This window comes from Oryctolagus cuniculus, chromosome 7, assembly GCF_964237555.1.
Source record: "Oryctolagus cuniculus chromosome 7, mOryCun1.1, whole genome shotgun sequence".
NCBI classification, from domain to species: Eukaryota; Metazoa; Chordata; class Mammalia; order Lagomorpha; family Leporidae; genus Oryctolagus; species Oryctolagus cuniculus.
The window spans coordinates 148,904,459-148,917,555 of record NC_091438.1 but is presented as its reverse complement, the minus strand read 5'-3'; the positions used below and the strand labels follow the sequence as shown (position 1 = coordinate 148,917,555).

The 13,097-nt window shown below is 58.0% G+C and overlaps 1 protein-coding gene across 1 annotated transcript; it reads left to right on the top strand.

Moving 5' to 3' along the window:
• The first annotated feature begins 4,934 nt into the window (after positions 1 to 4,934).
• Positions 4,935 to 11,485, top strand: LOC100339081 (chymotrypsin-like elastase family member 3B). The gene is made up of 8 exons (XM_051858210.2): positions 4,935 to 4,974; positions 6,181 to 6,266; positions 7,947 to 8,044; positions 8,174 to 8,302; positions 9,589 to 9,725; positions 9,926 to 10,068; positions 10,650 to 10,802; positions 11,453 to 11,485. The coding sequence occupies exons 1-8, from the start codon at positions 4,935 to 4,937 to the stop codon at positions 11,483 to 11,485; spliced, it is 819 nt and encodes a 272-aa protein (XP_051714170.2).
• Positions 11,486 to 13,097: the final 1,612 nt, after the last annotated feature.

Sequence of the window (13,097 nt, the reverse complement as noted above, 5' to 3'; positions counted from 1 at the left end):
CCTGCTGGGGCCGGGAGGCCAGCTGGGGCCGGGCAACCTGGGCTGTTCCCATCTCTGCTTCTGCAAGGCTGGTAATGGGTGGGCTCCTTTCTCCAGGTCCTGCTTCTGCAAGGCTGGGTAGTGGGGGGCTCCCTTCTCCAGGTCCTGCCTCTGCAAGGCTGGGTAGTGGGGGGCTCCCTTCTCCAGGTCCTGGCCTCTGCTGCTTCCTCCCATTCCATAATTAGGCTTTCTGTGAGGCTTAAAACAAGAAGGTCTCATACGAATTCCCTCTCCCAGCACATTCAAGGACATCAGAAGCTAGCTCAGCTTCCAGACACAGTCCAAGCTGCCTAAACCCCTGCAGCTCCTCTCCCTCCTTTCCTGGGAACAGCATCTCCGATCTCTGTCTGTCTTTGCTGTGCATGTTCATCCTAAACTTCTCAGGGCCGGCACACAGCACAGCGGTGACTTGCATGCACGGAAATGTCAGAGGTATTATGGCTTGATGCGGGGTGCATCATCTAGCATTTGCTTTCTTCCTGTCCATATTGACAGGCGGAGTTCAAGTCAGTTGCGTCATCATCACAATTCAGATTGTATAATACAAACATACCATGATTCATTAATTCTATGATAGACATTTATGATCCTCGTTGTGTTTGGTTAATTCAAGCAGCACAGAGATCTGTCTACGTCACACCATGAAGGAAGTGAAGAGGACTGCTAAGGGAGATGACCTCACTGACCAGTGGTGTTCATTCCCCGTGATGCCCATGTTCTAACCCTGGGTTGGGCTGAACAACTTGACAGTGGGAGAGAGCAATCGTTGGCTCTCACTGCTCAGTGCTTTCTCTGGCTCAAGTCCTTTGCCAAGTGCTTACTCTGCTTGAATTTTCATAAGAGCCCTGTGAGGGAGGGATTGGTGTTACTACAGCTTAAGAAACTGAGGCTGGAGGCTGGTGCTGTGGCGTAGCGAGTAAAGCCGCCGCCTGCATATGGGTGCCAGTTCCAGTCCCGGCTGCTCCACTTCTGATCCAGCTCTCTGCTATGGCTTGGGAAAGCAGTAGAAGGTGGCCCAAGTCCTTGGGTCCTTGTACCTACATGGAAGACCCAGAAGAAGCTCCTGGCTCCTGGCTTTGGATCAGCGCAGCTCAGACAGTTGTGGCCGTCTGACAACCTCTGGCAGATGCTATTGGAGCCCACTGGGGAGTGAACCAGCAGATGGAGGACCTCTCTCTCTCTCTCTCTCTCTCTCTCTCTCTCTCTGCCTCTCTTTCTTTGTGTAACTCAGACTTTCAAATAAATAAATAAATATTTAAAAAAATGAAACTGAGGCTAGGGGCCAGCGCTGTGGTGCAGCAGGTTAAAGCCCTGGCCTGAAGCACTGGCATCCCACATGGGCGCTGGTTCTGGCCCCAGCTGCTCCTTTTTGGATCCAGCTCTCTGCTATGGCCTGGGAAAGCAGTAGAAGGTGGCGCAAGTCCTTGGGCCCCTGCACTCACATTGGAGATCCGGAAGAAGCTCCTGGCTCCTGGCTTTGGATCAACGCATCTCCGTCTGTTGCAACCATCTAGGGGGTAAATCAGCGTACAGAAGACCTCTCTCTCTCTCTCTCTCTGTCTCTCTCTGTCTCTCTCTCTCTCTCTCTGTCTCCCTCTCTCTAACTCTCTTTCAAATAAATAAAATAAATCTAAACAAAAAAAGAAACTGAGGCTAAGTTAGATAGCCTTCCGAGGCCACATGAGTCTGGTTGAGCCGGAATTCAGACAAAACCAGAGTCAGGCTCCCCTGGCCGTAATTCACCTGGCGCCTTGGGCTGCAACAGCATCCGTCAGAGGTTTTGGGAGCAAACGGCAGGAAGAACCGATTCCAACGAGGGCTTGCTGCAGGTAGTGCCAGTCCTAACGGGCTGAGAAATACTGAGAGCTGCAGCAGGTACAGGAGAGGCATCGGGAGGAGAGGCACGGAGGCTGGCAGGTGCAGCTTTCTCGCCTGCTTCACTCACTGGCCCCTTCATCCCTCCTGCCACGGGACTTCCTGGCATTTCTGTTTTCAACTGTCCCTGCCCCCACTCTGTCTGCTGGCCACCTTTTTTTTCACATTGCCTCTCTTTTTACAGAATTTGTTTTCATTTGTCCAAAGCCCAGAGTTTTATCCTGGTCTCCCACGTGGATGTCAGGGGTCCAACAACTTGAGCCGCCATCCACAGCCTCCCATGCACACTGACAATGAGTCATCTGGTGGCAGAGGAGCCAGGACTTGAACCAGGCACCAGTACTGGGCAGGATATTGTAAGCTGGCATCTTAACCAGTGTGCCAAATGCCTGCTCTGCCTTCTTACGTCGGGCTCTCTCCTCTCGCTTTCTTTCACTCATCCTTCTTCAGTTGTTCATTATCCTATCACTTATTCATCAACTGATCACTCCACATATCTACTAATTTATCATCCATTTGTTTAACATGAACCAGGCTCCATCTCTGTGCCAGGGCATTGGAGCCCGAGAGAGGCAATGGCTAGAATTGGCAGTGAGTGCATCCACCACACTCAACTGACCCCTAGGAACCGTCGCTGACACCTGTCTGCCCAGTCTGAGAAAGCCTGCAGAGTTACAGAAAGAAAGGGAGAGACAGAGAGTGAGGTCTTCCATCCACTGGCCGATCCGAAGCCAGGAGTCAGGAGCTTCTTCCAGGTCTCCCACACAGGTGCCTGGACCCAAGCACCTGGGCCATCTTCTCCTGCTTTCCCAGGCCATAGCAGAGAGCTAGATCAGAAGTGAAGCTGCCGGGACTTGAACCAGCACCCATATGGGATGCTGGCACTGCAGGTGGTGGCTTTACCCACTGTGCCACAGGGCCAGCCCTGGGAATACTTATTTTTAAATCATTTTACTCTACATATACCATAGCAGCATTTAAGGTGGCAGAAGACCCCCAAGTTAAAGACCAGTGATGTGAGGAAAACCTGCGAAGGTTGTTGTGACTTGGGGAGAGCAGTCCCGCGGGAACACAGGGCAGCTGCAGCCACCCAGCCTAAGCGCACGGTCCGGGAGTGGGCGCGGGGAAGGCCACTGCGCAGTGGCTGCTGGGAGCACTCGGGTTCCCAAGGGCACTTCCTAAAACACCTGCCAAGCAGATCCCGCAGAGCACAGCGTCCATGGGGCGAGTGCGCTGCCGCCGATAAACCCTGTGAGCGCCTGGACCAGCCCTGGGTGACGCAGCCAGTTTTGGAGGGACCCAGCCCATGGAGCATTTCTCCATCTCTGTCACTCTGCCTTTGAAGTAAAAAAAATGCTTATGAAAGAACTATTTAGGAGGCCGGTGCTGTGGCATAGCGGGCTAAACTGCCATCTGCAGTGCTGGCATCCCATATGGGCACCAGTTTGAGTCCTAGCTGCTCCACTTCCAATTCAACTCTCTGCTATGGCCTGAGAAGGCAGTGGAGGATGGCGCAAGTCCTTGAGCCCCTGCACCCGCCCGGGAGACCTAGAAGAAGCTCCTGGCTCCTGACTTCAGATCACCATAGCTCCAGCCATTGTGACCAGCTGGGGAGTGAACCAGCAGATGGAAGACCTCTCTTGCGCGCGCGCGTGCTCTTTCTCTCTGCCTCTCCTTCTCATTCTGTATAACTCAGACTTTCAAATAAAAAAAGATCTATTTATATGTTTGAAAGGAAGAAAAGAGAGGGAGGGAGAAGGAGTCGGAGAGGAGGGAGAGGAATAAAAAAAGTAGAGAGAGAGATCTTCCACCCACTGGTTGATTCCCCAAATGGCCACAATGGCTGAGGCTGGGTCAGGCTGAAATCCAGAGTCGGGAAACCCACCCTGGTCTCCCATGGGGGTGCAGGCACCCAGGCACTTACACCACCTTCTGCTGCCTCGCCAGGTGCGTTAACAGGGAACTTGATTGGAAGACAGCAGCTGGGGCTCAAATCAGTACTCAGCCAGGTTGCTGACATCATAGGCCACAGCTTCGCCCACGGTGTACACCAGAACGCAAGTGCACGTAAATCTTCTTCAGAGTTTTAGTTTGATTTTGAGGGGCAGAGAGAGAAGGAGCGCTTCCCTTGACTGGTTCATACGAGAAATACTCACAACGGCTGGCACTGAGCCAGGACCCAGGACCTGTCTCCTGTCTCTCGCGTCCTGTCTCCTAAGGCACACACCAGCAGGAGCTGGATCCAGAACAGAGGGCGGGCTCGGGCCCAGGCGCCCCCGGATGGGTCGGGGAGGGGGGTTGCACGTGGCACCTTCACCGCTGTGCACATTCCCTTGAGTGCACAGCCACGCACTGCCCCTCAGTCCAGTGTCACCGTCCCTGCCTCCCCCGAGTGAGTCACTCCACTCCCGCCAGCCACTGCTGCTTCGTCTGCTCTGTGGAACCTGACCTACTGCCGGGCACAGCGTTCAGGAATTTCTATCGATTCGCTGTGGACTCCCCAACTCGACTCAACTTCTGGAGGTCGGGGCCCAGTAGGTGCCGGCTGCAGCCCCCAGAGCAGAGCCTGACCCGTGGAGAGCAGGTGCTCAGCAAGGTCTCATCAGGAGGTGGAGACAACGTTGCTCCCACTGGGGGAGGGAAAGCTGAGATGAGGAGAAGCCGTGCCCGAGGGCCCGGAGCCGGAGGCGGCACAGCGGCCGTGAGCCCGGGGCTGCGAGGTCCAGCACCTGACTCCTTTCCGGAAGGAAGTGGCGCGTGCTGATGCCAACTTTCCATGCTGGTCCCTGTTATCACTGGGCCCCCAGTGCACCTGTGCGGCCACGTGGGGCAGGGAACAGGGCGTTCTCCCACTGGCTGTGATTCCTCCATCTGCAGGGGGTGGGGGCTGTGGCCTTGGACATGGGAGAGAGCTGGTGTCCCACCAGCTGTGCTGGGAAGGGGCCCAGTCCAGCCCCCTGCCTGCTTGCCGTATATTAGAACGTGGGCTCTGTCGCTCGTCCTCTCTCTCCGCACTCACGATGCTCCGGCTACTGAGCGCCCTCCTGCTGGTGGCCCTTGGTAAGAACCCAGCCCGCGTCTGTGCCCTGCGCTGCCTGGGCCAGGAGCCCTGAGATCTGCTCCCCACCCTGGTCCCGGGGTCCCAGGCCCTGCTCCACAGGAGGGGTCTCAGCTCACACCTGGGGCACAGCAGTGGGGGCTTTAGCTTGGTGCTGGGAGGAGGGGGGAGCGGGAGCAGGGGATGGAGCAGCTCAGGAGGACTGGGAGCAGCACCCAGGGCTGGGCGGGCTTCCCAGGTGGGGGCAGTGAACACAGCCTCATGGTGAAGAGTCTGGCTCTGTGCTTAGACTGGGTGGGGTGGCATTTCCAAACCTCTGCTGACCCCTCCAATCCCCCACTCACACGTCCCCGCCCAGCCTTTCCTGGCCTCTCTGCCTTGTTACACTGCAGCTCAGGGCCACCTCCTCTGAGCAGCCTCCCCTGACTGACAGCCATGATGATAGTTAACATTTACCGAGTGCTTACTGGATGCCAGGCAGAATGCTAAGTCGTTCGTCTCCTATGACCCCATGCAGTTCTCATCCAGCTCCATGAGGTCAGTGCTATTATTGTTCCCATTTTACAGATGGAGAAACTGACCCTCAGAGAAGGAACGTAGTGCATCCTGCAACCAGGGGCTGGGCTGTGCTTTGAACCCAGGAAGTCTTACTTCAAAACCTCCATTCTTAAAACTAAAAAACCAAAACTGTGCTTATGCTACTTAGCATTTTATTTCCAAAGTGCAGGGGGCAGACGGACCGACAGATATCGCCTATCCTCAGGGTCACTCCCCAGATGCCTGCCATAGCCAGGGTCCCACTGGGCTGAGTTGGGAGCCACAGGGTCACAGGACTCAAGTCCTTGGTCCTCACTGCTGGCCCTGGTGGTCCGCACTGGAGAGACACAGAGCACAGAGCCAAACTGCAACCCGGGCAACACAGTTCTGATGAGGGCGTTTCACGGGGCCCCAAAACCACAGCACCAGTGTGCACACAATGCTCACACGCGCTGTGACACAGCCGCCATCATGAGGGCTCACGGGGCTCCAGGCACCATAGTTAGTGACAAAATCCCCAGACCGCACTGTTCATAGGCGGCTACTGAGGGTCAGAGAAGGAAAGGGGATGGCACGGGGTCACACAGCCCATTTGTGCACAGCTGGGTGGGGCCTGCCCTCCTTCCTGCTGGGGCCCCATGGCTCGCTGATGCCCCTCCTCTCCTCTCCAGCCTCGGGCTCTGCCCTGCCTTTCTACAACCCCTCCAGCCGCGTGGTCAACGGCGAGGAAGCAGAAGCCCACAGCTGGCCCCCACAGGTGAGAGCAGCTCCAACAGTACTGACTCCCACCCTGGGCGCTGACTGCAGGCGCCCGTCCTGGGCCCATGGCCCCCTTCCCTGTCTCCTCTTAGCTGCCCAGGACTGGAAGCTGTGGGGAGCAACTCGGACTAGACTAAGTTACTGGAATTAAGACTTATTCTATGCATCTGCTCTCCCACAATATGGCGCTGAGAAGGGAGAAACAGCTTCTACACAGCTGCCTCCAGTTCAACCAATAAACTGTAGGACCTGCTCCTGATTGGAGGAGAGCAGCATACTCGGCATGTGGGTAGCAGAGTTGGGATTGGTGGAAGAGGACTATAAAGGAGGAGAGAGACAACATGCACCAGGAACATCTAAGGGGAACATCTATCTGAAGGAACACCTGTGCAGCCCCCGAGAGAGCCGGCCGGCGGTGTGCCGCTCCCCGCTCCCCCGCGGAAGTGGGGAAAGTGGCTAGGGGGAACCGCCCTTCCACGGAGGTGGAAGGGACAGTAGCCAACCCGGGAAGAACCAGCAGCAAACCCGGGGAGGGCCGAGCAGACAAAAGAACAGCGCAGGGTCCTGTGTCCTTCCTCCACGAAGACGGGGAGCGAAGGGAGCCCTGGACAGTCGGCTTCACCTGCTGTTTTCCAGTTCCATCTACGAATCTCACAAGGGTGTTTGCAGATAAAAAGCAAGATCAGGGGCCGGGGAAGGCTTATCTCAAGGGGTTGGTGTAGGAGCAGAGGAATTCAGGCAGGCAGAGCTGGGGCACTGATTGTCAGAGCCTCAGATCACAGGACAGGGCCCTAAGGTCAGGAGCAGGTGGAGTGGGGAGTCTCACCAGGGCCGAGGAGGTGGCACCGAGCCCAAAGCTTGCAGTGCTGTGGTGCAGAGCTGCCATAGCCACACGGGGATGTGCAAATGTGAATTAATCAAATCAAATAATGCACTTTCAGTCCTTCAGTGCCAGCCACATTCCAAGTGTTCTAGAGCCACCTGGGCCAGTGGTTCCGACTGTGGATAGCAGAGAGGAGAACTGCTCCATAGCCCAGAACGTTCCGTGGGCAGGGTCAGCAGGCATGTTCTGTGAGGGAGCAGAGAGCAGGTGCTGCAGTCTTGTGGGCCACGTGGTTTCTCCAGCAGGGACTCAGCTCCGCCATCGCAGCAGGAAAGCAGCCAGAGACCATCCATGTGTGTGCGAGCAGCCTGTGTGCGTGAACGCTTCCGTCCAGCACAGACCATGGGCGCCCTGGGCCGGGGGCCATAGCTGTCAATCTTGGTCTCCAGGGAGATCGGGAAACCCTGCATGTGCAGGAACGGGAAGGGAGGAGAGGAGTCAGGGGGAGTGGAGCTCCCAGGGGACCCGAGAGGCCTGCAGAGCTGAGGTGCAGAATGGGGGGTCTGAGAGGCCAGAGGGTCTAGGGGTTCTCAGGAGACAGAGGTTCAGGGAGGCCCCAGAGGGCAGAGAATGTTGGAGTCCGCGGAGGTCACAGGCCCTGGGGTGGGCAACTGGAGAGCCACAGTGACCCAGTGGAAGAGGGATGGGATCACGGCCAGCCCTGTGCAGGTTGTGCACTGCCAACTCAGAGGGGCTTCGTGTGTGAATGGGGCTCCTTGAGTTGTGCAGTGCACGCCCTAGACAGCTATCCTAATGTGGGGCTAGGAATCCTAGACTGTTTCTCTCCCACCGCAGGTCCTGTTGCAGTACCAGGTGAGTGGGGGCTGGTCCTTCACCTGCGGCGGGAGCCTCATCGACCCTGACTGGGTTCTCACTGCCGGCCACTGCATCTCGTGAGTTTCCCTGCTGTCCCCATGCCTGCCCTGGTCTTTGCCCTGTGCGGAGGGACCCAGGCCGCCCAGGCCAGCAGGTGGCTGGGACAGGCAGGCAGCCATGCTCAGATGACCTCCTTCCCCTGCCAGGAGCTCCCGGAAATACAGGGTGGTGCTGGGCGAGCACGACCGGACAGTGACGGAGGGACCCGAGCAGGTCATCAGTGTCGCTGCTACCTTCGTGCACCCACAATGGAACTCCAGCTGTCTCAGCTGCGGGTGAGTGAGCTCCCAGCCGGGGCCCGGGCTCCTGTGCTCCTGCCTCTGTGACCTACAGGGGACTCCCAGGGACAGCGGTGGGGGGGGGCAGTGAGCAGCCCGGGCCAATCCCCACAAACTTGTCAGATCCTTAGGGACCCTCAGCACCAACCTCCCTCCTTGCAGAGGTGACAGCAGGGCCAGGGAGAGGCAGGAAGCCACCCATGAGTGCTGGGATCTGTGGCTCTGGAGCCCAGGACCCCTCAGGCACCTGCCCCAAGTCCAAGGATTCCTGTGGTCCGCATTGGTCCATCCGGAGCAGCTGGGTCCTGGCCTTGGGGTTGAAGGAGGAGCACTGGGTGGAGAGTCAGTCCCTGGCAGTCACTCCCTGAGTGGCCTGGGTGTCACGGCCCTGCCTGGGCCTCAGTTTCCCCTTGGTCAGAAGGTGACCTGCAGCAGGGCTTCCTGGAGGTGGTGACGGGCGGGGAGGCTCCGCTCAGCCTCACTGTGTGCTCAACCGTGTGTCTGGGTGGCTCTGCCTTTTCTGAGAGAGGAGCACAGGAGGGGGCGGAACCCTGGGGACCAGTGCAGGAGGGAGGGGCCACCATGATGGGGACCACGGCCTGTCCTGGCGGGGCTCCTGGGGACATAGGGAGACCAGGGAGACCCAGGCGAAATGTCCCGAGTGACAGCAGCAGAGCCGTGGTGCCCAAGGTGTGGTCTGAGGGGCAGTGGCACCAGCTTCCCCTGGGACCCTGTTAGAGGGTCAGACCTCAGGCCTCAGACAGACCACAGAAAGCTTCGGGACACATGGTTGGGTTTAAGCCTTTTGTACTTATTTATTAGCAAGGCAGCAATGTGTGCAGGAGCCATGCCTGGGCCGGGCCCACGTCAGGATCCTAGAACTCTACCTGGGTCTCCCCGTGAGAGGCAGGAATCCAGGAACTTGAACATCACCTACGTTCCAGGGGGCACATGAGCAGGAAGCTAGAATGGGACCTGAACCCAGGCACTGTATGGGGACGTAGTCTTACCCAGTGTGCCCACCCGAGCAGTGCCTCATAAGACTCCAGGGTGTTAGATGCCCCTGCCGTGTGAGGACCGCAGGTGCACGCAAGGACAATGATGGAGGCCAAGAGCTGGTGGGGGCCTAGGGGACCAGGGTGCTTTGATGGCTGGTGTACCATCGCAGGGATCTGGGGCACAAAGGCACAGCCGGGGCCTCCAGAGCTGAACACCTGGAGCACAGGCCGGGGAGGAGTCTGTGCTCCGAGGACCAGGCTCCCTGTGACTCCTCCCTCCCACAGCAATGACATCGCCCTCCTCAAGCTGTCTCACAGCGCCGAACTGACACCTGAAGTCCAGCCCATCTGCCCCCCTCCCCGCGGCTACATCCTGCCCCACGGGACCAAATGCTACGTCATCGGCTGGGGACGTCTCTCCAGTATGTGATGATAGAGACAGTGGCAGAAAGACAGGGCTGGGGGCCAAGGCCGGGGGTGCAGAGGGGCACGGAGCTCGAGGATGGCAGTACTGGAGGGAGGGATGTCCCCACCTGTGCAGGAGAGCTGGGTGCCTCAGTGTCCCACCTCTGGGGGCCCTGCCCTAACCCAAGCACCCCCTCTCTGCTCTCTGTCCCCGTAGCCGGTGGGCAAACGGCCAACAAGCTCCAGCAGGCACTGCTGCCCGTGGTGGACTACGCACACTGCTCCCAGAAGGACTGGTGGGGCTCCTCCGTGAAGGAGACCATGGTGTGCGCCGGCGGCGGGGACAGCTCTGCCTGCAACGTGAGTCCCCTTGCACCGTCCCTGGTGGGCACGGTCCAGGGGTCCCTCTTCTGTCTCCTTGGCGGTGGGGGAGGGGTCTTTCCTGCTGCCTCCAGTCAGGCCCCTGGACAGGCAGGACATGTGGGAGGTCAGTGCCGTGCAGACAGCCCTGACCCTGACCCTGGCCCTGGCTCCAGGCTCACCTGACCTGGGGTGGCCACTGTCCTTCCTGGTGCTCAGGTGGCCCCAGCAGCACTGCAGGGGGCACTGGCACCAGGACCTCCCAAGTCACCCACGCCATGTTCTGAAGGGACCCTGAGCCCCTGTGTCAGAGGCGCACGTGAATGCCACGTCCATGAGTGACTGCGCCACCGGCAGTGGGAGCCGGCGTCTCCCGGGGCTTCCTCTCTGCAGGTGTGGGGCTGAGGTCAGCTCTGTCCCAGCTCATCCCCAGCAGCTCCTGTGGGACAGACCCTGCTCCCGGCTCAGAGGAGGCCTGAGGCTCAGAGGTCAACACTGAGGGTGTGGTTGCAATCCCCAAGTTCAGGATCCATTCCTGACCCTCAGACATGGCTCAACCTTGTCCCCTCTGACTGCTGCAGGGTGACTCTGGGGGACCCCTCATCTGTTCTGGAGTGAACTGCAAATGGGAGGTCTACGGTGTGGTCAGCTTTGGTTCCTCCCTCGGTTGCAACACCCTCAAGAAGCCCACGGTGTTCACCCGAGTGTCGGCCTTCATTGACTGGATTATTGGGGTGAGCACGGGGCACCTGTTAGGTCTGCAGGGTGGGGGCTGTCCTGAGAGGGGCTGGGGCACAGGGAGGAGGGGCAGATCCTGGGAGGGGCTACAGGGGTCCAGCGAGGACAGTGGGGGAGGGGCCTTGGGGACATGGCAGAGGGCAGGGGGAATGAGCTCTGCCCTGTGTGGCCCCAGGAATCCGCAGGCTTTGGGTGGAGTTTGCACCTCCTGACTCAGGAGGGCTTCTCAGGGGTGTGCTCTGGTCAGGTCCTTACTTGTCACAGAGCACAGAGGGCCACGGCGCCCCCTGCTGGGGGAGACGGGAAGTGAGGAATAATGGTGAAGGCTGTGAGAGCCAGGGGAAGCTGAGCCCCTTAGTGTCATCTGGGGACAGCTGGTCAGAGAGGGTCAGTGTTGTCCATGGTGACTGCAGTGAGCACCGTATAGACTGGGTAGATGAGCACCAGGACTGGGCTGGGGCCTTGGTTATGGTTGAATCAGGACCCCACAGGGTGAGTGCTGGGATCACCACTCCCATTAGAGAGGGCAAGTCACTCCCCCAGGGCCACACAGAGTGAGTGGGGGCTGGGAGCTGCTCCAGTTCCATTGACTCCAGAACCTGTGACCCTCACTCCACTGTTCTGTCCCCTCCCTGTCTTTTTCCAGATCATTGGTGGCTACCCCAGATGCCTGTGCTGACCCCACGTCCTGTGTAAAGAATAAAGAGCTCTCTCAAGTCCCGAGTGGATCTGTGTCCGTCAGTGACTTTCCCTGGCCGGGTCCTAAATCTGAGAGCTGATTTGCAGAGGACACCAGAGCCCCCTCTCCTGGGAGGACCAGAACCACACGAGGCCCTGGGAGAAGAAGGAGCATGATGGGAAAGTGAGCCAGTCCCAGTAAAGCTGGGACAAGTAGGTCACCCCAGGATCGAGCCCACAGAGATCAGTGGCTTCTCCATGCAGGCACAAACACAGTGACACCTGCAGAGAAGCTGAGCCTACACCCTCTCTGGAGGCTTGCAATTAAATGAGGAGGACCAGGACTTCCCTGTGTCCACTGACTGGCAGGAAAAGGAGGGCTTGGTCACTCTTCATTCACTATCATTCATTCCTTATTTCAGAGGAGGTCTCCACGAAAGAGGGACAGGTGGGTCCTGTTCTGAGCTGCTTCATTATTTAAAGAGGAATGAGCATGGCAGACGCGTTCAGGATGCAGTGCCTGGGTGCCTGTCCATGGCATGCTGGGAGCTGTAGTCCTCTGGAGCAGGACAAGCAAGGGGGCACCCTGGCCGTGGAGGGAGGAGAAGCACACAGGGGCAGGGACATGTGCAGGGCTGCACATGGGTCAGAGCCCAGCACGTGGTCATGGAGGTCAGCACGAGCTCTGATGAGCAATCTGGCTTCTAAAACCAGTCGCTGGGCAGGCAAAACACAGACACAGCCCAGTCCCTGCCGTTCCAGTTCTTCCCAAACACCACAGAATTCTTACATGACCCCAGCAAAGCTGGCGCTCAATCTGTTTCAATATTCGTGTGTTGCATTGTTCCCTTTCCTCGCAAGCTATATGTTTTGCATGTGGTCTTTGCTGCAATGATCCAGAAGATGGAAGATTTCTTTCTCTCTCTGTCACTCTGCCTTTCAAATTAGTTGCTGCTTGCAGCACTGGCTCCTCTGTTGGAGCCCCAGTTCAAGTCCTAGCAACTCTGCTTCCATATGGCTCCGTTCTGATGGGCCTGGGAATACAGTGGAGGAGGCACAGGTGTGTGGGCCCCTGCCAGCCATGTGGGAGACCAGACCAGGCTTTTGCCTGGCCCGGCCCTAGCTGGTATGGCCATTTGAGGAATATTTTTCAAATAAATAAGTCAATCTTTAACAACGACGACGCACGCATGCTTTCATGGGAGTGTGTACTTAGCCTCTTGAGTAAAACATCCATTTTGTACATCAGATTACCTTAGTTTGGCATCATGGGGAGGACAGGTGGGAGTTCTAGAATCATGCAAACATTGGTCATTCTGCCCAAGGCAGACACACAATACCGATGACAAGTAACTGGCTGGATTGTAAGAGCTGAGTTTGGGGCTGGCGCTGTGGCTCAGTGGGTTGACTCCACAGCCTGCGGTGCCAGCATCCCATGTGGGCACCAGTTCTGGTCTTGACTGCTTCACTTCCCATGTAGCTCCCTGCTGATGTGCCCGGGAGGGCAACAGAGGGTGGTCCGGGTGCTTGGGCCCCTGCACCTGCGTGGGGGAGGCTCTTGGATCCTGGCTTTGGATTGATTCAGCTCTAGCCATCGCGGCCATTTGGGGAGT

What these genes read in the sequence shown, in the direction of transcription:
- LOC100339081 (XM_051858210.2), top strand. Translation starts at nt 4,935, where the DNA reads ATGCTCCGGCTACTGAGCGCCCTCCTGCTGGTGGCCCTTG. An exon ending in TCCAGCTGTCTCAGCTGCGG is followed by an intron (nt 8,303 to 9,588) that starts GTGAGTGAGCTC and finishes TCCCTCCCACAG; the next exon opens with CAATGACATCGCCCTCCTCA. An exon ending in CGGCTGGGGACGTCTCTCCA is followed by an intron (nt 9,726 to 9,925) that starts GTATGTGATGAT and finishes CTGTCCCCGTAG; the next exon opens with CCGGTGGGCAAACGGCCAAC.